Source organism: Pomacea canaliculata, linkage group LG6 (assembly GCF_003073045.1).
Source record: "Pomacea canaliculata isolate SZHN2017 linkage group LG6, ASM307304v1, whole genome shotgun sequence".
NCBI lineage: Eukaryota > Metazoa > Mollusca > Gastropoda > Architaenioglossa > Ampullariidae > Pomacea > Pomacea canaliculata.
In genome coordinates this window covers 18022708-18048316 of record NC_037595.1, presented here as the reverse complement: position 1 = coordinate 18048316, position 25609 = coordinate 18022708, and the positions used below count along the sequence as shown (strand labels likewise).

The 25609-nt window shown below is 36.7% G+C and overlaps 1 protein-coding gene and 1 long non-coding RNA gene across 2 annotated transcripts; both read right to left on the bottom strand.

Moving 5' to 3' along the window:
- Window positions 1–555: 555 nt before the first annotated feature.
- Window positions 556–4351, bottom strand: LOC112566846. The gene is made up of 5 exons (XM_025243240.1): window positions 4280–4351; window positions 3881–4202; window positions 3112–3231; window positions 1687–2830; window positions 556–1489 (listed from the first exon to the last, which is right to left on the bottom strand). Exons 2-5 carry the CDS (start codon window positions 4022–4024, stop codon window positions 1188–1190), a joined length of 1710 nt encoding a protein of 569 aa, XP_025099025.1. The 5' UTR covers window positions 4025–4202; window positions 4280–4351; the 3' UTR covers window positions 556–1187.
- Window positions 4352–17535: 13184 nt separating this feature from the next.
- Window positions 17536–23775, bottom strand: LOC112566451. Its single transcript, XR_003099592.1, has 3 exons — window positions 23644–23775; window positions 20703–20908; window positions 17536–19492 (listed from the first exon to the last, which is right to left on the bottom strand). It is a non-coding gene; the product is annotated as an uncharacterized LOC112566451 (long non-coding RNA).
- Window positions 23776–25609: the final 1834 nt, after the last annotated feature.

Below are 25609 nucleotides of genomic sequence, written 5' to 3'. Positions count from 1 at the left end.
TTTCATTGCTTATCATAAGTGTTTTACCCATGGACTGAGTAGAGTGCATTATTTCTGCCAATACTAGTCTTCCCAAGCTTTGTAAGAAAATGTAATTATTTTTCAGCAAGTCGTTCTTTGTTTTCTAACATTTTTGGGATGTTCCCACATTTATGAAATTTCTATGTGATCGTCAGACCAACCATTATTTTAATATTTAAATTCATTGCTTTTGATCAAAGACTGTGCATATTGGTGTGCGTGAATAAAGTATGTTTTTACCTCAGCTGACAGCCGCAAACGATGAACGAGCACGGAAAAGGTAGATTTCTGAATATCCATGACTAAGTGTTATAATTTTCCCACATTTTCTCGTTAAACTGACAATTCTTGCCCCGGAGAACTGGGTATGTGAAATATAACAGTAATGGCTAATTCTACACACCCATGTTCACATTCTACTGCAGGTGAGCGTTAGTCTAATGTTCACACATCAGCGAATTAAAATAACAATACTCGGATCACCACCCTCACCCTACTCTGCTTAAACAAAAGAATTCGCAACACACAAAAAACTTGCAACAAAAAATGGTTTACTAAACAAACATGTCATCCAAAAGACACAGCAACTTGACCCGTCTAAAAAGGATCACGATGATATCCGTGCTATCCGTTTTTTCTAATGTTACAATGCTGTCAATTCCCGTTATAATCACTATCTACTGTAACATACATGAGCACTGTTTCTTCACTGCGAGTTCTTTCTATGTCTCAGTTTATCACACTGCGATTATAACTGGGTAAATAGAAGGTGTCTCGGCCGTAGTTGTACATGTTGTGGCTAAATATTAATGCCCATTCTGACACTCATGACTTAAATTGTCTCGCTTGAAATATCTTATACCCAGATCTCATACATTCCTGAAACCTTAACTGAGATTATGCATTACTACATTTAATAATGTAATAAAAATTGTAAAGAGTATATGCTTGTGTGCAGGCAAGGTTGACGTACTGTAGTCAAAGACTACGAACAACCCAAAAGCTGATCATAAAAGAAAGAACACTAGCGGATAGAACTGTATTGCAGCTACACATTGGCAATGTCTGGTCTGACTAGACGCCAGAAAAACACGTATAAAGTCTTCGCAGTGTGGTGTCGCCCCCTGCCTCCAGCCGAACCTTCTGTCCTTGGGTCAGTCGCTGAACTAAGTGCACAGTGAACAGCCAACCCCGGCCTGCAGCTCGCCATCATGGGATTTTGACCGAGTGGCTTCAGATCCATCCACGGTGATAATAAGCCCACAGAACTCGGGCCCTTTTGCTTTCAACGCCCTGGCCAGAAAGAAGTAAGTACCTGTGACAGGGGCGGTGAAAACACCTGTCTCCTCGTCATAAGCTTGACCCACGTTGCACTTTTCGACATTCATTATCAGAGTTTCTCTTGTCCTGCTGATTTCTCTGTCTTCTTTAAGTACGCCGTTAAATGCAACGGTAATGCTAGAATTTTCTGGAAAAGAAATCATCATCATCATCGTGATTTTAATGCTTATCATTAGTGATAACCGACGTGAATTTTTAAAAAAATACTATTGTTTTGATATATATTAATTTCTACGCAGGTGGATTGTTGTTCTACTGTTGCATAACATTCTTGTATTATGTTTTATTATTTCTCTAAACTGTAGGTTGACAATGTAATCTTACCTTTAAAACTCTTCAGATCCTTGCTCAAGTCATCATGAAAGCTCTTATTTCGTTTTTGAAGTAAAGTAGTATCTTTTTTAATAGTGGCAATATCCTTCTTTAATCCAGTGTTATCAACTCTCAAGTCTTCTTGCATTTTGATCATGTTCTTTTGCATACTTGACATGTCTCCTTTAAAACTGACTATCGTCTGCTGTATCTTTGTGACCTCTTCTTTCAAAGCTGTCAGACTGATTTTTAGTTTTGAGCTTTCTTCCTTAAAACCTTTAAGTTCTGTTTCATTCAAATGTTGAGATCCGCTATCAACAAGCAGTTCCAATGTCTTCACCTTGTGCTTAATGTCCGCCAAGTCCTGTGTGAGTTGTGTCGTGTCTGAGGTCTGGGAAGCAGTATGTACGTCACTTCCGCATCTCTCTGCAGCATTCGTTTCACTGTAGACGAGAGGTGACACCAAGCTGCTTGTCTCCCCTGTAGGTTCCGAGTTGGCCCATACTGTGCCTATGTAGGCTTCTACAGCCTGCAGGTCTATGGCACAGTCCTTGTACTGATGCTGAATTATCTTTGCTTCCCTCCCCTTGCTGCCTCGCTGTTGATAATGGTTCAACTCGTAGTCACTGAGAAGGACCGTCTGCTTATGTCTGTGTGTGACAGCTGCTTGTCCTTTGTCCCCTCCCTGAGGGGACAGTTGCCAGATTTTACAGTACCTGTCACGGACAAAGGTCATTTCCGCTTGAATCTCTTCGTCAAGTTTCTTTGTCCAGTCAGCCAACGCCCTCTGGCTACACTCTTCTGCTTGTGTCACCAGCGCCCTCAAGGCTTCGGCCCGTTTGGTGATGACGTCAGCCACCTCCTGCCTCTCCCTCTGCAGGGAGACCTTCTCATCCCCCATCGTCACCAGCGCCGCCTCCAGCACTTTGATGTGATCTGCGATTGTTTCCTTATTAAGAGGATCAAGGCTCTGTTGAGGGGACTGCTGGCATCTAGAGGCGATGGGCTGTACTTCATGATCGGTGAAAAATTTGGCATGGCACCGCTGACACTTGGCGCACATATTGTGACCACAATTAGTACACTTGTACTTTGCCTCCTTACCTCCATCACAGACCTCACAGGTAGGGATTCTCTCGTTCAAGTAAAAATTTGTCTGAAAAAAAATTTAAACAAGATGCTACAACAGTCAACGATTTCTCAACTATAAATCCTTTGACTATATGTTTTACGTGTTATTTTAATTGCAGAAGGACACATTGATAATTATTTAATTGCTTCAATCTACAGTGAGGCCCATCGAGTACAAAATGTCCGAGTCGGTCTATGACAGGTTATCTTTGAAAGCAGTCCTATATTTCCTTTATCGTATTTCGGTAGCTCTTTTCAACACAAATGAAATATCAGAATAATTTCAGGTTTATTATTAGTTCCCACCTGAAACTGCTCGACCCCGCCAGGTGGCACTGTAATAACTGACCGACACGTTGGGCACGGGAAGGTCGAAGGTCTCTTGTCTCTCTCAGATACCCCAGCAATACTGATGTCTGGTGAAACCTGCTCATATATAACAAAACTATAACTTAACTATAGCTATGTCAGAAGCAAAAATAAAATTATATTATTTTAAACAAACATAGAATCTGGAGTAAACATTGTGCATTAATTTTTACAACTAAATCAGAAACACGTTTGCAACACATTCCAGATTACTAAAAATTTAAGCTAGATGTAATGATCCTTTAAACCTAATACGCCATCTCTATGATAAAAATCTTTGATAGCAATAACATGTTGCCAACTGGCTGCTAAGGGAATAATAAATGGTTTTAATGGCTATGCAGCACGGATATCAATGCATTATATTTAATTTATATTATGTCGCGTTTGTAGAACGCCATAGCTGTAAAAGATTGTGTGGACTGCAAGATAGTCTATTAATCTGTAGCTACACATTCTCAGCGCTTCACATTTTAGCTGTAAACGCCGGAGACCTAACCTACCTTCCATATAAATACAAACTCTAAACATGCCTTGCTGCACAGGTATACAAAGGACATAGTTTCTAGGTCACGGTAGTAAATAAGCTCCGCCTCTTTCCGAAACAGATGTGAGTGAGAGAGTGTGTGTGTAAAAAATGTCTCTGAGAAAGAGAGGTAAAGGGACTGTGTGTGTAATAAAGATTAATAATGAATGTACAACTCACCATATGATGCATCTCAAGATCTTTCAAACAAGGAAGACACAGAGTATGAAAACATGGTAACAGCTTAGGATTGCGGCCCTTGTACGGCTCCAGACACACGCTACAAATAGATGTGACGTCATCAAGTGCACTTTCCGTCGCCATTGTCGTTGTTGTCGTGTCCACGCTAATGGTGGTGTGTCAGTGAAACGATATGCAGCAACAACACCACGACAAGGCTTTCAAAATGGCTGCCGACAGTTGAGTTGCCAGCGGCGTCTGCACCACCAGACCTGCGGCTGCCCTACTTGTCGCGGAGCTCAAAGCACTTTCCTACCGGCCTCTGTAAAATGTAATGAAGAACTTTTAATTAACCTGCAACATGCACTTGCTGCAGATTATAGCTCTGTAGCCACAAACCTTAAATTCTTGCCTTGTGTGTAGTCCCGCTTACTTTGCAGACAGAACACAGCAAGTAAAGGATGTTGAAAGGAATGCAGGAAAGTAGCACGTTTATTTTTAGCCCCACTGACGTCAGGGAGCTGGAAAACGAAAGTAGAAAGTTTTCTGGAGAAAGATATATTACAGCAGTGATGCCCAACCTTTTTCGGCCTGAGGGCCATACACATTTCCGACATGCGTGTCACGGGCCGCTTCACCGCAAAAATACAAAAAAAAAATATAAAAAAAATAGAGCAGATATTACTTTTATTAGAAACAAGTTGTACTTATCATTAATTATGTAGTAATTAGTGGGATATTTGAAGGTTTTTTTTTCCCGAAACCAACTTCTGAATGTCCGGCTGCATCGTAGAGACACCAAGTCGGACCACTGAATGAAAATGTTCGTCCATCGAAAAAAAGATTGAGAGACGCCCCTACGTAGGGATAAATACTTCTTCCCTTTTTTCGTTTTTTATGTCTTTTTTTTTTTTTTATTACTAACATGCCGATTTCCGGCACTGTGGGCAGAAGTCTCGCGGGCCGTAGGTTCGGCATCCCTGTATTACAGTAATTAAAAACAGAGAGGTATGTGAACCATACCTTACCGTGACAAGAAACCTGTATGTCGGCCTTATTTTCGTCCTGTTTTCAAAGTCAATTGTTGCATATACATTGCGATTGGGCACATTAATTTCTCATGAGCTGATTTTATATTTCCATTTGACAACAATGGCTGTTATAAAAACTGTAAATCAATAAGAAAAATGTAAAACATAAGTAGTAATTGAGTGCAATGACTATCATTTTTATCTACATCATGGGGCGTTTCAATAAGCGTGCTAAATACTCTACATGATCATGCTACATTATTGTAAAGGTTATAGGCTTGAATAGTTTTATGTTTATCTGCATCACAAATTGTGATCCAAGCGCTTTTACCTAAAACATTTGGAAGTCAATTATGCAACTTTGCAATGGAAAATGATTTTTAATAGGCATTGCTAATGAAAAGAAGACTTTTCATGGGAAGTAACTCGGACTACCCACTTGCTATTGATTTAGATCGTCTCCCTTTTCAGAAACTGATTTTACGCTCGGTGGGGTTTTAAACTGTTGCGCATTATATACGTCCCAACTTTTTTCCGCAGATCAAGAGTAGGAAAGACAATATCCAATTTAAAAACCATTTTATTCAACATTACTTTAGATGTATTATTTATGTATTATCTGTTTGATATCTAAACAGAGTGGTAAACAGATCGTTGAGTGGCTAAAGTGCTTGCTTCTGAACCCAGAAACCATGCAGGTTCGGTACTGCAGCAAACTTTCACCATCTGACCCAGATGTCAAGCATGAGGATTGGGCATAGTAGAGATACGTTTGTTTATTATATATATATTCACACAAATAACTAGTGAGTAGTAGAGGAGGCGTTTCTGTTTTGTGTGGCGACGTAAGATCTTGTATGCAAGACAAATACGGCTTGGACATTGTAACGATTGAACGACAGAAACAACGAATCCATGTTAATGTTTACCTTTAATGCAGTGCTGACATTATAATAATGTGTTGTCGACAAGTAAAAAGTGTTTTTCAATGTTCCCGTTTCTCTACTTCGTAATTTCGTACAGATGCATACAACAAGAGGTCCCAGCTATGAACCACTCATTTAGCATACTTCATCTAATCAACAAGTAGCCAGCACAGACGAGAAGGATTCACTAACCCTATTGGCCCTCTGTCCCGCCTACAGTTGGCGGGGTGGACCGTTACTAATTCCACCCCTTTGTCATGCTACTAGATCTTGTCAGTTAGGTGTGGGAGAAACCTTAAGTATTCATTTCATTACTTGTTGTAGCTACTCAAGGCCGTCTAGCCCCTAATAATACTTCTTTCTGATACATACTTCCCCTTTCTTTCATAACTGACTTCTGGCTTGTCGACAAACCAAACAATACCTAAGTTGTAAGCAATATTTGTTTCCCTTTTAAGTTTATGGCATGATTCTTATTAATATTACTCTTAAAAAAACTGGGGAAAAAGCAACACAATTTAGTCTGGCAGTTTCTAAACACAGAACAGTTTGTTTAAATACCCTGAGAAAAATGCGTCTTACCAGATCGCTGAAGCAAACTTAATATCTGTTCTACCGCCCTAATAGTCGTACAAAAATCCTGTATACTCTTCTGTAGCAATAATTTCATTGTTGTCCTGGTATTTTCTTGTGATCATAATGTACAAACATTTAAAAAAGTTAAAGAAACGTATATTTTTGTAATTAAAACATTATAAATCCAATATTCACGCGTGTGTGTTTGTGTTTGTGTGAAGGAGAAAGAGAGGGTCTGGGTGTGTGCCCTGTGACTAAAATACTATCGCGGTATCATTTTTTAAATTTACACAAAAATCAACTCTACTTTAACAAAAGATAAAAAGAAAAATGTGGGTGCCAAAAAATGAGCATAAACCTGAGAAGCACTGCATGGTTATCATTGATAGAAATTATTTTGATAAAAGGAAACAGCGTTACAATTTCTTACAAATGGCAATGTAGTTATCAAGAAACACTTTCCTTTCTAATGTTTATGTTTATGAGAGCATCGTTGGTTTTATTCTTTTGAAGCCATTGTTTAAGGTTCCGCAAACATACTGATGGTCTTAAAAGAATAAAAAAAAATTGAGATAACACTTACATATTAAAATAAGAGTAAGCATTTTGCCTAGACATGCTAGCCTCGTTTTAGGAGTTAACTGGAAAAAAAAGTATGTCAGCAGTCCAGTAATACAAGTACGTGGCATTCAATGTTACAGCTAAACAATAATTAAAAGTCTAATATGTGTTTATGAGATAGTTCTGATTACAAGTGTTGCCATTAAAAGCAGTAAAACCTTTTTGCAGCTGCCTGTGAACGAGGACGTGGCCATACTTAAATCGAAACAAACTCGTTTGTATCAGTTCAAATTACTGGCGGTATTAATTGTTAACAATTAAATAATAAAAACATAAATGTCAGTGAAAACATTCTATAACGTTTCATATGATGTTCTTGTTGTTTTAGACCGTGTGCTAAGGCTAGTACTATAAATTGATTATTGTAATTATTGCAATAGTTTTCCACTTAGCCGTAGTGTACAACGGTATACAAAAAGTCAGCTAACGACAAACGGGTTCACAATTTTAGATTATATCAATAAGAAAAGTAAATTTCTTGACGTGGTGGTGGTGGCGGTGGTGGTGGTGGTGGAGGTGGTGGTGGTGGTGGTGGTGGTGGTGGTGGTGGTGCCAGAATGCAGGAAATCGCTGGGTAGCCGCCTAGCTAAGTGAGGGAGCGGAAGTAGCAGGGTGCCTAGGGGAGCCAGATGGTTAAAACACGCCACTGTTTACAAAGGTCTTATCCTAGCCCAGTAACAAATGGTGACTGCAGTCTATAAATCGTTAACTAGCCAGTTTACATGCGTCATAACTGTTTTCTTGAAAGTATTCAATTTTTCTAAACTGATTATTTTTCTCTCTGTAAACTAAATATTGTTTTAAAAACCTTGCGAAACCGCCGGGAACAAAAGTAGTACACAAAAATGTGAACACAACTGTTGATTTGAGGGAGCGTATAAACAAGTGCATTCACTGTCATGAAAGTGGAGAAATAACTGAGAATATCAAAGGGGTCTGGTAGAAACAGAGATACGATACACCACGTGACCACTGGAGCTGAAGTCAAGATGTAGATGATGGAGACAATGATTAACATAGAGGTGAGAGCCGCCTGTTGACTGCTAATATTTCCAGATGTCAAAGTCGTCTTGTCTCTCCAGGCAGCTGCTGCTCTTAGTTTGTTAACTGTCACCGCTGTGCTGACACACACTACCAAAAAGCTGATAATTCGGACAACAGTTTCAATTAAAATGTCTCCAAGTATTTTGACTAATAATGAGAACTGTTGATAAAACTGAGAACGAAGTAATAACCACTGTGCACTGTGTTCTGTTCTAGAGAATCCAGGTGTTAAGGAAAGCGAATAAACCAAACTACAAAATTTTAAAAATATAAAACTTAAAAGTATTATTGCACCCATGGTTCTTGTTCGAATCAGTGTAGTAGCCTTCAGTGGGAAAACTACGCAAAAGCATCTCTCCATCGATATCATCGAGCAAATAAACCCGGAGGTAGCTCGTAAAGAGACTAAAAAAGATACCAGGACAACGACTGACATAACCTCGTATTCACTGCCTAGAAGTTCATCATAAAGTTTTATAAACTTTGGCAAAGGAAACATCACAAAGGAAGTCAAGCCGTGAAAGACATCAGTGAGCGCGAGAGAGAAGAGACACAAGTTCATTCGGTCTTGTAGTCCCTGTCGCCAGAACACCAGGCAGTTGATGATGTTGGCTGGAACTCCGATGATTGTTGTAATTGTTGTCAGACCAGTAAAACACACTGTTTCAACTATCTGTTGTATCTCATTGGTGGAGTCATTGTGGAGAAGATAACCCATGTAACGTTCTTCTCTAGAAACATTTCTTGGCTCTGCTGTCCAATAGTTCTCCCTTGTGTTCATTGAGAATAAATTATTACAACTTGAACTCGTAATTTTAGTCACACGAATTCGTCTTTCAATAATAGATGTCTGAAAACCTAGAAGTTTTTGTTCTTTCAAAGCAGGCAGTGAAGCTAACAATTAAAACAATTACGATGCGCCTTTTATAGGCGAATGTGGGAGTAGATAAAATAATAATATGTAGGTAAACAAACATTCTGCATTCGTAATATGTAATATAGATAATGAAGCACAAAGTACATTTACGTGATAATGGTAAACTAAGAAATAAAACATTATTTATTTCTATTAATAAGATATGAGATAAATATGGGATAGACACTTTCGTTTTTCCAGCAGTATTATTACTGCAGTGAGGCAACATTATTTTGTGTGTATTCTTCAATTGTTCCTACGTTATTAAAAAAAACTTTATTCTTTGTTGAAACTTATTCTGAAAATATTTGTGTAAAATTTGTGCACACATTTTTGTCAAGAAAAACTATTGCAACACGAGCTAACGAATAAGTAAATTAAAATTACAGAGCAAAAATTTCGAAACAATTCTTTTTTCTTCAATTTTTTTCTAATTTTCCTTCAATTTTTGTGGGTAAATGAATCCGCCTGTGTGTATTTTATACTCACACTCACCACTACACAGCTAGACCTACACACGCACGCACGTACGCATGCACGCAAGCACGCACATACACAATTGTGCAGCAGTTGTTTTTTGTTTTTTGGTTTGTATGCCTCGACCACAGCACCTGTGTGAGGAGTGAGATCTTAAAAGCAAGAAAAAAATAAGATGGGGATTGGATATTGCAATCACTGGACGCAAGAAAGTAAGAAACAGTGTAAGAGCTTACTATTAATGTTAGAGTTGTCGTCAAAATAATTTGTGACCCTCCACGACGAACTGAGTCTTAAGTCGGAAATTTGAGATTTGCCTAATTAAAAAAATTTTTTAAAGTAAAGGATCATCATCATCGTAGTCGTCGTCGTCGTCGTAATCATCGTCATCGTAACCGTCATCACCATCATCATCGTCGTCGTCAGTGCAAGTACTAAATGCTTAGTTTTTCTGTAAGACCTTATAAAATTATCATTATTACACCATCGTCTTTGAGCAGCATTATAAGATAGATTTTTTTTTCTTTCTCTCCAAACGCAGAGTTAACAAATAGGTTTTCATTGGGTTCTTGGAGTATGAGTTCATGCAAAATTGGGAAGCCAGTAACATAGATCTTGATCAAGTAACCCACTGTTTACTTTTAACTATATCATATACACACCTAAACATACCTGACTGGGTGATTATTTCAGCACTCAAAGGGAAGTAATCCATAGTAGGACAATCCATGAAGGCGTCAAAAGTTTCTGCCCTTATTTAGTACTATGCACACAGCGCGATGTGTTTTTAGACACTAACCTGTTGGCATTACAGTGCTAGGAAAATCCACAAGTTGAGAATTAATTTGCTTCCAAAAACGCGAACCGTAAGGAAAAAGGTTTAACATCACTCTGGACAGTTGACTGGCATTATTCAGTAATATTTCTGTAGTTTTGCTCCAGTTTGCATTCAGTTTTCTTTGAAAAGGGGTATGACTAGTAACTGTGCCAATTTATTGGGGCATTATTAGCGTTTCCAGATTCTTGAAAACAGAGAAGTGTATTGTTTCTTCATAAGTTTGCTTTCTAAATAGTTTTAAGGCAGCGTAAAATATATTGTTTTAAGCTTAGACATCTTAATATCTTTCTAACCTCTCGCATTTCTCTTAAAAGTTACTTCCCTTGTTTTTACGTTAAATACGTCTTACTGCAACTCGCCAATAAAGGAGTGTAAGTTTAACTGCATTATATATTTAAGATGTCGTTAATGAGATTTCAAGTTTTTCAAATGCTAATTTTTAAGTTTTTTTTTAACAAGAGATTTTGACAAGCTCAATAAATAAGTGACACATGGCAAATAATGTAAAGCTTATTTTACTAAAGAAAATGTGCACCCAGGGTACACCTTTAATGCAGTTCCAACAGTTTTACGAAATGGTCATTTCTAGACAAAACTAAGCATGATGCAAAACATTAATACATACTAAGACGAAATACAAACTAAAATTATAGCTAAATATGATGAAACTATTTGTTATTTTTAATTTATTAAAAATGAAATCGTTCAATGACCTTCGCTCAGTGGAACTCGCTTAGAAATGTGATAATTTTCTTTTTTTTTACATACAGTGTAATTATCACGATTTAAACAAACTCTGTGAATGTCGAACGTCTTGTGTTGGGAATTGTTTCTCATCAGCGCTGATGTTGTTTTCTTCAAGCTAATAGCTTTTATCGAAACCAGATAAAGTAACTCGCTTCTTTTCTCCTATCGAGCTATTCAGTTAGCTCAATTTTTTAAACGAGTGATAAAGCTTGTAGTGGAATACATTAAACAGCAGCATCTTTCTTTCTCTGTTTTGTGAGAGTAGGAAAAGAACACAGAAATTTCATAAATTATAATGTTTAGACTGATTTTCTGATTTTTCTTTCTTTATTTTATTCTTCTTCTTTTTGTCATCATCATCGTCGTCGTCGTCGTCGTCATCATCATCGTCGTCGTCGTCGTCGTTGTCGTTGTTGTTGTTGTTGTTTTTGCTGACTAATGAAACCACTCTTTTCGAAACTGAAACAGAAAATCTGGAAATTTACATTCGTTACTTTCATTTCCTCCCGTTATTATGTGCCCTGGAATCGATAAATGACGATATAGAAACCATTGTAAATAAATGCATTGCAGTCGTTGTTTTCTCAGAAGGAAGACACGAGTTAAGTTTGTTTGGTCATCCCTGATGCAAGAAAGTTGTTAACTGTGTTTGAATACCTCAAGCAATAAACGTATTGGCACACCACAATAGTAAAATAACTATTAGGCTTTCTGCTGTAAGAGAACAACAAAATAAGCTTTCATATATTTTAGTAACTGTAATCCCCACTGATAATGATGCACACACGAAAAATACAACTAAAAGCTAATTACTTGAAACAAATGTTATAATGGGTACAAAGTGGGTTTCTGTTACTGAGGTGATCACACTAACAAAAAAAAAATTCGTAATTAGAAAAATATAAAAATAATACTTTTACCACAACATTTCGATTATTAGGCAGGAAATAATCTCAACATGCTTAGAGGCAGATAACTCCGATGGTTAAAGCTGATTACCAGTGATAGCAACTAATATAATATACGTTTTTACAATATTATTGCTCAGTATTGATGTGGAAATAATATTCAAATTTAAATAAATCGTAAAAATCTTTATAGTAAAATGTCGTAAATACGTTCTAGAAAATATGTTAACCATAGAATGTTCATGCTTATTTTTTTCCTTGGAACGTGACCGCAAAATTTACAGTGAGGCTATAGATAACAATCATATAAAATGGATAATTAGCTAAGCATTTAAAGCTGGAGATTCCACAAGGAATGTTTCGTTATATAATGTTGACATAATAGACTCGCTCAGAGTGTGTAAAGCCAAAACAAGAATAAAACTATAACGAGACAGCATATGTGAACATACAAGATAATTTTAATCACTTGAGGTCTGATTACAAGCGATGCCAGCCATAGCTAGGAAATGCTGCTTCACTACAGGGTATCAATTCGGCGAACTTGGAAACCACATAAAGTTTTGGTGATGGTTTGAACACACGTTGTTTCATCACCTCCTTTCCAACTCTTATTTAAATTGGAAACCTCTTTCACATTATCTGATTAAAACAGGGCAACATTTTCATCATCGACATGTCTATGAACCACCAAATAATTCCCAGTTGCAGTTTGGCTGGAGCATCTGTTTGTCAGATCATACGATCAATTCTTGGTGTTTGTGCAAGAAAAATACTGTTTTGTTTTGTGTTTATTTTCTTACTGTATAGATCTCTCGCTAATTGTTCCCAGCACCTCATTGACTAGCTACAGAATGTTTTAAGATTATTAAAATTATTTTCAGATGATGATAACGTATCGTGACCAACATCTTTCTAGCATTAACTATCAACTAGCTACATATTTAAGTTTCACTGCTCACTGTCTACCTAACACTTAAATATTTCTGTTCTTTGGAAATACACGTTTTACTTACAACTTGTTTCATGCAGGCCTGACGAGAGGGGGGGACAGGGGGGTCTGGTTTACCCGGGCCCGCGGCTGTCAAGGGGGCCCGGCCTTGGTCAGTGGATTTTTTTTTTCTTCTTCTTATTGAGATTCGAATTGTAAACATACATTATATACTGGGAAAATAATTTACGATTACAAGTACAAGGGGCCCGGAGAGGTCGTCTGTCCCGGGGCCCGGGCTGGCTCTCGGAGGCCCTGGTTTCATGGACGATCATTCTTACACAATGGACGCAATGTATAGAGCTTATAACACTATGCTCGTCATCGAATACGTTTTAGCATATCTTTTCCTATTGTGCATTGAACTATTATCATTTTCTACTTTTTCATTCTTAATACTTGGCCTTATCCACTTCCTTCGATTTTCTTCTTTTTATTATTTTTTGATTATTATTTTGATTATTATTTTGATTTTTATTTTGATTAGTATTAGTATTAGTTACTGGAAGAAAGAGCAACACACATTCGGGTTAGAAGTCCAGATTAATCAACAGTTTGTTTACGTACCCTGAGAAATATCTGCTACCAGATCGCTAAAGCAAACTGAGATTTTGTATCGCCGTATTGAAACAATTAATGACGTGACTGCAAAAATACTTTTAGTTTTCAGATAATAGTATTCAGATAATACTTATATATAAGATGAGAGCTATTGAAGCATTTCAGCTTGATAAGTCTAATTAATACTTTTTATTACAAAATTTCGCAATGCTAAATACGTACATATTAGACAAGCATTACCAAATAAATAATCACACATTAAGTGTGGATCCAGAAACAGGAGCGTTCTATTGTCGCAATAAGTATCACAGTTTGAACAGTTTCAAAATGCCTGCTGACTATTTGAGCTTTTGATAAAGTCCTTATTGCTCCGTTTTTTCGAAGGGATACTCTTCATCTCTGCAAACTAAACATGCTTTTCAACACCTCGCAAAATCGTTTTGAACGAAAGTAGTATATAAAAAAATGAACACAACTGTTGATTTGAGGACAGGTATGGACAACTGTACTCACTGTCATATAAGTAGAGTAAAATCCAAGAGTGTCAAAAGGGTTAGGTAAAAAATTAGAGACGATACGCCACGTGACCGTTGGAACTGATGTCAAATGTAGATGACAGAGACGACGATTAACATGGAGGTGAGAGCCGCCTGCTGGCTGGTAATATTTCCAGATGAAAATGTTGTCTTTTGTCGCCAAGCAGCTGCTAGTCTTAGTTTGTGAACTGTCACCGCGGTACTGACACAAATTATCACAAAGCTAATTAATCGGACAACAGTTTCCAGGACAACGTCTCCCAGTATTGTCACTAATATAGAAAACTGTTGATAGAACTGAGAATGAAGAAATGACCACCGCGTATTTTCTTCTTTTTCATAGAATCCCGGAGTAAAAGACAGTGAATAAATAACACCACAAAACATTAGGGAAATGAAACTTAAAAAGATGAAAGCACCCATTGTTTTTGTTCGAATTAGTGTATGAGCACTGAGTGGATGGACAACACACAAACACCTCTCTACTGCTACTACTGTGCTAATTACCCCCGTGGTCGCTCGTAAAGCAAATAGACATCCTATTAGGACAGAAAATGTCTTAATTTGATACTCATTGCCTATAATTTCGTTATAAAGTGTTATGAACGATGTCATTGAAAGCATCATAAAGGAACACAACAAGTAACACACATCAGTGAGTGAGAGAGAGAAGAGACACAAGTTCATTCGGTCTTGTAGTCCCTGTCGCCAGAACACCAGGCAGTTGATGACGTTGGCCGGAACTCCGATGATTGTTGTCAGTGTTGTCAGACCGCCAAAGCAAATTATTTCAACTATCTGTTGTATCTCCTTAGTAGCATCATCGTGGACAAGATAATCCACGGAAAGTGCTTTTGTAGAAACATTTCTTGTCTCTGTTCTCCAAATGTTCTTGGAGAAGTTCATGAAGTACAAAAAAGAAATAACCAATTTAGTCATCGGTAATCATTCTGAACTGATGAAATTCGGTGACTCAAAACCTCTAAAAATGATTTTGCTGCTACAGAAGGTACGATGAGAAAAGCGATTATTAAATTTACGATGTTCCTTTTATAAACAAATTCGGGTGGAGATAATAAGTATACAAACATCTTGTTCTACGATACGATCAGTTTGACATTTGAAATTTTGATATTGAATTTTTCCCTGAGCTAAATTGACACTAGCTTGATAAGGATAAACTAATAAATAACAACTTTTTTTTACCGAATTTAAACACGACCTTAGATAAATGTTGGTTGAAAAATATTTATCTGTCCGGCAGTATTTTTATGTTGTTAGGCAAAACAATTTTCTTTTCAAGGTTTTGCTGAAATATTTACTGTGTTATCAAAAACTTCGTTTCGTTTGTTGACTGATGATGGAGTAGAATTTGCTAAAAACACTTTTATAACATCTTGAAAAACTTTTGGAACACTTGCCATTATCGTAGGTTAATACAATTTCAAATACTTTTAAAAAAACAAGTTAATAAAACTATTTTTCCTTGAAGCTTTCTTATTATCTTATTATTTTTTGTGTAAATGCATCCAACTGTATTTAATTATCATATCTATAGAGAGAGATATGCAAAGTAACTGTCTTTCTTTCTATACACCAATCCTGGAGCAATAATTTAAAAAATACTGACACCTGACATCACGCAAGGAGGAAAATTAGACGAGACTCGGAAATTGTAATCATTGGATGCCACAACCATGAAAAAGTGTTGTTGTTATAATATTGTATTATCTACATGGTAAGTATAGTGCGGTATCTGAGTGAGTATTGTGCATTATTTAATGTGTATGCTTAATATAAATATAACTCAGTGAGCAATTTTTTCCCTTTTTTATGTATCATATTTTTTTAAGAGATCCTTCAAATAATGAAGAGTAGAAGTATAGTACCTAAAATGTAACATATCTTGCATTAGTCTATTTTAGCTCGATGAGGTCGATGAACAGAATGACATCGTGATCGTGAGATCGGTGCTACCTTCAGAATGGCTACTCGCTGGTCAACACATAGGAATCTTCCCATATTCTTTAACATAAGACTGTCAGGACCTTTGATTTTCATCCTCACTCTATTTACTAAAGAAGTCGCGTGGTAGTAGCAGTCGCGTGAGGAAAGAGGAAAGATATTATCTTTTTCTCTTCCAAAGTTTCTGGAAGAGCAGAGACGGCAGGCTCTGTAGCAAGTTTCTCTTTTTCAAGAAATGACAGAGCTGCATATTATACCCTGCATCTTGCAAGAAACATTGGAAATGTAATCTGTAATTAAATAAAAATAGTCAAAAAAATACATATCAATCATCTAAACCATTAGACTATTTTGAGTTTGGGATGGATAAATTGCCTGGTTTTCAACAATCCGTGTAGGTTATAGGTTACAGGGGTATTTTTATCCCTTGCTAAAATGGGATGCTTACTTTTACCCTCATTACTTTCTAGACGCTTTAAAGAAAGACTGTCAATGATGTGTTTCTTTTCAAGCCCCAAACAGCTTTCTGAAACCAAATTTTAAATAAAATAGTTATGGGCAAACGGTCTTGTGTATGTGTCTATACTGTGGTTAAGTAACTGTGACAAAATTTATATAGGTTTCTCATGACGACAATGTCTTTTTGCATAAACTGCACACACATAAAAACAACAACAATAAATGAATTCCTCACACATTTGTTTATTTTACAAACAATCTTTGGAGAGACATCTAGCACATATGGTCATGAAATATTCTAGGTCACGTGCTTGTCAACACAGTAGATGTTACTTCGTTTATTATTCTCTCGAGAACAAAACATTCAAGAGCAATTATTTACACTTTGTCATATATATATATAACCACCAGGTCGAGTGGGTTATGATGTCATGTTTTACGATTACCACTCTACACTCTCCAAGGTAAAGGTTACGCAACACAATAAAAACATTTGTTCTACTAACTAATTACCCAATCCTATACTATGGTTATCTAAGACCATCCCTAACTAGTTTTAAATATCATATAGCTATAGTTTACTTCACTAATAATAGTGTTTATATTTCTAAAAGTTTATTTTAAAGAATAATTTACCCTACACCGTCTAGGTAAGTATGTGATAGCAACGCCCGCGGTCTTAGTGTCGAATTAAACGACGACTGACTTCAGGTCTCTATTAAGCTGAGTACCTTATGATGTGTACAAAGCCATGAAAATCTCATTCTCAAACATTAGGTTATATATAAATATGTAACTTTAAATGCTACACTACCTGTTAGGTTCTGTAAAGGAAAGATCCATGTGAGGTTCCGGTTAATGACTCCATTCACTAAAGACCTTTCCTGACTGTTGTGACAAAAACCCTTAAGTAAATTTTTTAATGTAAATTATACAAACTACGACTTGTTTTGAGCCTTTAAGTTGTAAACGTTTACCTCCTTATGAAATCACTCGTTTTAACTAAATTAGTATTTTCCTTATTTGAGTATTCAGTGTGTATTTGTCTTTTTGTGCATGTATATTTTCACAGTTGCATTTCCAGCTTTAATTAAACATCTTTAAAACAATTAGCATGCTAAATGTAGTGTACACACATATTTTAGAACTGTGTGCTGAGATTTGGTTTATTTGTTTATTAGTCACAGTTTAATTAACCGTGAGAGAAAGGCAATCCAGATAAAATTGACAGTTGCTACTACATTGAGTTTTAATATTCAAATTATATAAACTTTACTCCCTACTGCCTTCAACTGAAATACACACAGATTTTTTTATACAATTTTACTTCCAACCAGCAACATTGTAAACTCGGAAATAACAAAGACTTTTCGCTACAATAGTATAGAAATGTTTCAAATATCTAGTTTTTAACCAAAACTGTGTGCATCTCAGTATAATTATTATAACTTTTTTGCGGGAACAATAATATTACATTAATATAGCAAATGTCCTTCTGTAAAATAAATGTCACACACTGCACTAGAATTGTACTTAAAATGAAAAAAAGAGATTACACTTTTTATGTCCTTTACAGATGTAAAAAAAAGTCAGTAAAAAAGCTGCAGTACAGCGAAATGTGTTTTACAACACCTAATAATCAAAGAGAATACAAAATGCAGATTTTAATTTCTGTGAAACATTATCTTAAAGGACTCACGGAAGCGTTGAGATCGAAAATAATAAATAAAGATATGAACACAGCTGTTAATAGGTGCCAGTGAACTCACTGCTGTTACCAGTAATCTCATCCTATCGTATCTTGAAGGGTGTAATACAAATGACCTAACAAGCTGAACGACATTTAAGGATTCACGTGGAACAAAGGCTGCGATGTAGATGATGGAGACGATGACTAACATGGAGGTGAGAGCCGCCTGTTGACGACTGATGTTACCTGAGGTCACGGTCGTCTGTTGTCGCCATGAGCTCGCTGCTCTCAGCTTGTGGACAGTTATAGCGGTACTGACACACACTATTACAAGGCTACCGATACGAAACACCGAATTAACAAAAATTGTAAATTAATTAAACGATTGTCTTCGTAAAAGTTTGTGGTAACAAACAGAACACGTGTTCTTTCTATCGTCTTAAAAGTTACAGCCTCGTATATAAAGTTGTATACGATGCCAATACAAATGGACAGGAGAAAACACGTACCAAGTAAAACTCCCAAGGTTTTTGTTTGTATAAAAGTAACGGCGTTGAGTGGAAATGCAACACACAGGCATCTCTCCACCGCTATCACGGCTATAATAAGGCTAGAGGTCTCGCGAACAGCAAACAAAAATCCGATCAAAGAGGCCAAACTTTTCGCAAAATATTCCTCGCCAACAACTGTGTCATACAGAGTTAAAAATGATGTTACAGACTCGAGTGTAAAGTAACACAACAAGTAACACGCATCAGTGAGTGAGAGAGAGAAGAGACACAAGTTCATTCGGTCTTGTAGTCCCTGACGCCAGAACACCAGGCAGTTGATGACGTTTCCTCGGGATTCCAATGACACACACGATTGCTGATACAATAGCTAAAAATCCTCCTTCTACTATCAGCTGTACCTCTTTACTTAAGACATTGTTGACGACGTTTTCAGTACTCGATACATTTGTTACTGAATATACCGTGTCTGGTGTTGAGGTACTCTCTGAGTTGTTCATAGAAAATAAAACAACAGAGGACAATTAAAAATATTGAGACATGCTGAAGCAAAGCATTTTTGTACTCTCGATGTCACTGTCAAACACTTATCACAGAAGATGCTTTACCGAAAAAATCCATTCCAGTCGTAGTCACTGCCGACTATGTTTTAAAAATTCCTATAAAATAAAAAAGCTACCTCTAAGGGACAGATGTGGTGAACCCCTTCGCCCTCTGCACTTTCTTTTGTTAGTATTTCTGACTTTAATGCCAACACAATGTTTCTCCTCTGGTTTTCTTCACTCTTCGCATATCTTCGTAGGAATAGTTCTTGTACCTATTGACGATTTAAAAAAAATTGAATTAATAATCTACATTAAAACTTGCAAACTAATTAAATTTTATAATTCATAGCAATGTTTCGAAGAAACAGCCTGCAGTTATTGCTCATAACTGACTGCACAACTTATAAACATAAGTATTGTTGTTTTTTGTTAATTTTTTGTAATCTTTAACTGAATGCAATATGTATATACTTAAAATAAAAAAAATGTTACTATTTCCGCTATAAGAATTTATTTTAACTTTTCACTTGATAAAGAAATCTATTTGTTATGTATCTTATTAAATAATCCACTACAAACTACTTATACGTCAACATCATCAGCAGCATTCACTTTTCTCAATACTCCATGTTGTGAGTTGTCGTAGGTCTCGTATTGTCTCGTGTATGAATGGTGTCTTGTGTCTGACGTCTTGTGTGCGTCATTTGTTGCACGTCACTTGAAGCAAAAAAAAAAAAAATACGTCATATCTAAGAAAAGCAGTTTCTCTCTAATGGCAAAGTGAGCGGGAAAACAATGGTCTCTTCGTCCTCATCGTCATCTGATAATCTATTAACCTACAATTTAAAAAAAGCTATCTGTGATACACCGCTTAAAAGAGCATTTTAAAAACATTTGTGTGAATTATAGGTTATGTTTTCTTGTAGTAAAATCAAATCAAAGATAGTAACTGTATGGGGCAGAGAATTAGGATATCGGTCGGTAGGTCAAAAGTCAGAAATTAAGAAATAAATTATTTACATAATATATACAAACATAAAGCACTAAACAATCACACATTTTATTAAAATATACATTAGAATTTAATTATTACTTACTGTTTTCTTCTCATTTTCTGTTGTTTGAGTATAAATCCACGTCGACTTGAGCAACCGGTAACAATGTCAACATGGTGCTTGATCAAACAAAACTTCGCTTGCTTTCGAGAGTATCAAAACACCTGATTGGCTGATTTTTTTTCAGCCTTTAAAGGGAAGTAATCCATAGAGGAAAATTCCTAAAGTTCCAGTGTTTCTCCCTTATGTATTCATTCCTTTACAACCTTGCTACTCATGCTGACGCCGACATTAAAAAACAAATATTATCTGCTTCACGTCAAACCGCACACAGAATGTTTTGAGAATGCGTTTCTTTTATCCTCGCGTGCATCTCTTTCATTAACAGTCATTCTCTATCGATTTTGTAAAACGATCATTTACTTACTTTCATTCATTCGTCTTGACTGTTATCATTCCTGGGAGGAGCAAAGGAATCGATGAGTCACAAGAGAATTCCCGCCACTATGGACTCTCTTGAGCAGTGGTAAGTAGGTCCTGCATAGAACAGCCAGTCTTTTCTTTTTTCTTTTTTTTTTGTTCACAAGCAAGTTCTTCCTCCGGCCATTACGTCATCGACCACGCTGTACAGTTCTTTGAAAGACAGTTTACGAAAAAGTGCAATGCCAGGTCACATGGCGAGATGAGATAAGTTTACTCTGTTGGATGTTTGTTACATTGACATTTTTCATTCTGCTACAGTTCTAGACAAAGCAAAATTGTTTTAAAGCATTGGAGGTAATATTGGGAAAGGTCAAATCTGAATGGGTAATCCCCGATAAAAAATTACCAAAGCAAAGCGATATAAGCGGGTGAAAAATTTTAATTTAAATTTATACTTGCCAGGGCTTAGTACCTACGTGTTCTCAACAAGACTCACTCATTGGTTGCGGTTCACTTGAAGAAAAAAAAAACATGAAGGCCAATAAAACACAATCACCCGATCAGGACCATTGATAGTCATCGGGAAAAAAAACCACCATGACTGATCGGTTAGGGATCGGATAAACAACGAGTGCGGATACAGAGCATGTGTTACTGAAGCCAAAACATGCACTTAGTAGAGATAAGGAACATTCATTGTTACGCCAAACGTCCGAATATTACACCCGTCCAGTGAAGTGAAACAACTAATAACCTAGAATGGGGCCTAAGGTTCATTATATGGCTAGTTAAGGTCAGGTTGCAAGAAACTGGGTAGAAAGCAACGGACGACAATTTCTAACTTCAAAAATTCTGTATAAGTTTGATTAGGATTCAACTGATAATATAGATGCTTTTCTTTAAGGATGGCCAACGGTGCTCCTTCCTGGTCTGAAGCTCGTCTGTTATTCTCTTATTTCAGCAGTAGTACCAATAAAATTCTGTATCATTTTCAGCACTCATGTCCTAAAGATTATATTCATCTGCTCATTTAATGACAGTGAGCAGCAGAAAAATAATCGAGCGTTTTATTTTAGACATTCTATTCTAGTTCATTTGAGATTAAGGTAATTTTTGTATTTGTAACATCGTTTGCACGTCATAAAATTTATCTAGTTATAAATTAGCTTGTTGTTAAGGTGTTGTTTCGCCACAGTGTGTTAACACTTTTGCAGTTTGTACAACCCATCCTGACTGGCATTATTTTTCTCTTAGTCACTACAATCCGCTTTTTCGAAATTAAGAGGACTTATAAAGTATCTAACCGAATTTTTAAAACCAAAAGCTATTTTCATTTCCTCAGCCTTTGGAAGTCATTAATATGGACGATTTTCTTCTGTTTAATTAAGACTGCTAAGTTATTCAATAACCGATGTCGATCCGGAAGTTGTCTATTCTGTGATTGAAGTAAAGGTTACATGTTTACATAATTCCTTTAGATTGTCCATATAGTCCGCGTGCGGCCGACGAAAAGCATGTTTCTGCCCCGTCATTTACCCGTATGTTTCCTTTTATAATCCTGTTCCTAACTTATCCATCGCAGTTTACCTTATTATTTTTGACTTAGTATACATGCCGAATTTATATACATAAACTAATATACGTTTATGATGCTATGAAAAAAGTTCAGAGTTTTACTAAAACTACGGTTTGCCTTGGTGGATCAAACGATTTTGCGGGACAGATGTTTCCCACTCCTGATACAAAGTGTAGAATTTAAACTTCTTTTTGATAACACTACCACAAGCGTAGACATTATATTATACTAAAAGTGTCATAACGATGGCTTTGTTATATGGTAAAGGATCATACACAACGAATGTATTTTGAGGCAAAAGTCTCGTTATAAAGAATCTCACAATAGTGTATTTTCTTTTTCAATATTTCCTTTGTTATTAATACCTGATGGTTTAACTTTATCAGTTCATCTCAAAACTGTTTCAGCTTACAACGATTACTCAGAAACTTTGCTTAGTTAGTTCCTGTGTGTTGTTAGAAGTGCTTGTAATGCATAAACTAACAGAATGGTTTATCACCGGAAAATCGTAAGCATATCTGCTTCTCGTGTTGTAAAATTTAAAGTAGACGCCGAAATGTGAGAATCTCTACACAAACTAACGACCTTTGTGTGAGATAAAGGGTACCATGGTCGCTAAGTACACACAAAACGCGAGCACGAGCATCTTTGTCAGCGCCACCTGCTGGCTGTTGTGTTCAATACTTGTAGAACTTGGCTTTCGTCGCCAGGCGGCGGCTGTCAGTTGTTTTATCAACGTCGGTAATGGAAAAATGAAGAAAGTAGCTAGTGGGCTACTAATAGGAGAACCTGCGTAAAGAATAATATATACCAAATAGCTGTTCGCAGTACAAAGGTGGGAAGGAACACGTTTCCAATGAGGAATTCCTGCAACCTTTGCCTTCGTAACAACATATTTAAGAGACTGACAGACAAAACCAATTTGTGGAAGCACAGCGAATAAAACTAGAATAACAGCCATGGTGCGCGTGCTAATGAGTGACGAGGCTCGGAGTGGAAATGTAACACATAAACACCGGTCTACGGCAATCACCATGATGTACAGACCTACTGTAGTTCTGAAAGCTAAATAAACTCGTAACCCATAGCGCAGACAGGTTTGCCGAAATTCTCTACCTAATCCGAACGGAGGACCCTCTGCCATTATATATAGGAAGTTTAAGCAAGAAAATGTCAGTAAAAACCACTGGTCTGCCACAGCCAACAAAAAGAGACACAGTGTCATACTATCTTGGAGATCCTAACGGAAGAAAACTTAGCTGTTTGTGACATTAGCAATAATACCGACAATACCTACAGCAGAAAAAGCACGCGCTGTGACAAGAGTTATAAGTAATAAGCCAGTATCAATGACTGTCATCTATTGTACCTCCTCTCAAACTTTGATTGAAGCTCAAACTACACACGATGTGGAGAGGATGCAATGGCATCGTAGACGTGCTGCTTCTGTTAATGATCGCATCGATGATAAGAGTCGTGGTGACATCTTCAGACAGCTCTTCTGTGACGAGACCCCACTGAGGAAAGCTGCGGTGTTTATGTACCTGAGCAATTGTTGAGACACGCCCATACACACAGGTAAGTGGAAACCTGATTGTAATTAAATTGTGTGCTACAGTATCAAACAATGGTGTCCCACTGTGAACAAGATTCGAATCTTACAGGCGAATTCTTGAACAAGAACAAAGATGGAAACAAATGTTTTCTTAAACCGTTACAATTATATATATATGTGCGTGCGTGCTTGTTTTGAAAATATATTCCTATACTTATTTTTTTAATTCTTTATATATTTTTTCTCACTTCCGTTACCTAGATTTATTTTTGCACAAAAAAGTTTTTTACAGTTTCAGGAAAAATTGTGTTCATTTTATATCTTATGTTTTAGTAAAAGTAATTAAATTTAGAAACTTAAAGTATAATTATTGTAGGGCGACTCACACGTATATCTTATAAACAGTCTTTTAAATGAATAGTCAGCCCTCAAACATTTTTACGCTAAAGACAAATCGACTATTCACTCTTGGCTATAGAATTTAAGAGGCTGGAAGACTTAAAAGTGAGCCTTTGATTTTTTTTTTTTTTACCTTCACATCGTTGAACTGTTGACCTTTTGTACTAATATCGGTATCACACTGTGCTCCTCTTTCTGAAGCTGTGGTGTTGATCGGGGAAAACTCTGTGTAATTACAGAGAAGAACCCCAGAGCGTTTCGCAACCTGAGATTCCATGCCAGGATGTACATAGAAGAGAAATTTTTTTCATTCTTCGCTGAAATCAAGCATTCTTTACAGATATAAGCGGCTAGATTTTTTCTCGTAACCTTTATAAGAAATAGAGATATAGAAGGAGATAAAATGAGCAAAGGACTAGACACCTCCAGGCACGATTAAAAAGCAAGTACAGGTGCAAAACAACCTGAGTTAAAAGGTAGTTTGGTTACTAAGAATAATAAGTTAACTCGTTTTGTCAGTGTGACTTCATTTACAACCAAACTATATCGAAAATCGGAGATATGTCTTTCACAGATTTAATACAGTTAAAGATGATAAAGTTTTAGACACACGAGGTGCGTCTTATCTTAACGATGAGCAATCTTAGTGAGACGTGAAAAGTAAACAGAGAGAGAGAGAGAGCGAAAGAAAGAGACTAGCATAAGTAAAAAGAAGAAAGAAAATAGAACAAAAACGAAAGAACAATGGAGTAAGACCGTGCCCATGGTGTAAGCTGTTTTTAACGACTTCACCGGTAGGTACAAGACGTAGGCTTTATACCTTCCACGGAATTACGATCAAGTGAACAAAGGCACTTTGTATTTTTCAGGTCTCCTTTTATCTAGCGACTTCGTACAGTGAGTATGTGCGTGTGTACTCTTAATATTCATTTTATGAGGACGAGTGCGGTCCCTCCGAACAGACAGAAATATCCGAGTGTTTTAGGACTGCCATTCTGCAAGAAAAAGTGTCAGAAGCTGTGTTCGAGGAGGGTTGTTTGAAAAGTTTCTCACCATCGAGTACAATAGGAGGTTGCAACATGTACCCTGGTCCCATGGCCTACAAGGCAAACACAGTAAGAGGTTGTACAGTCACCCTTCTGTACTAGATGCGAGTAAGATCGCTACAAAAGAGTTAAAGAGGGTTTTCTTTCGTCGATCACACATTAATAATGACTGTTAATGTAAACTGCGAGCTGTTCAACTTTAACTCCTAGACCTCTCAAACTATTAAAATATTCTGCACTACAGGCGTTCCCATAACTACGAAGGGTTTCGCTAGTAGCACAAGAATACAACAAAGATGGAAATTGCCGCACAACTGTACATTTGTACATTCAAA

Coding starts and splice junctions, on each gene's coding strand:
- LOC112566846 (XM_025243240.1), bottom strand. CDS start 4,024: ATGGCGACGGAAAGTGCACTTGATGACGTCACATCTATTTGTAGCGTG. Junction 3,232..3,880: donor ATCTTGAGATGCATCATATG/GTGAGTTGTACA, acceptor ATATATGAGCAG/GTTTCACCAGACATCAGTAT. Junction 1,490..1,686: donor GGATCTGAAGAGTTTTAAAG/GTAAGATTACAT, acceptor TTTCTTTTCCAG/AAAATTCTAGCATTACCGTT.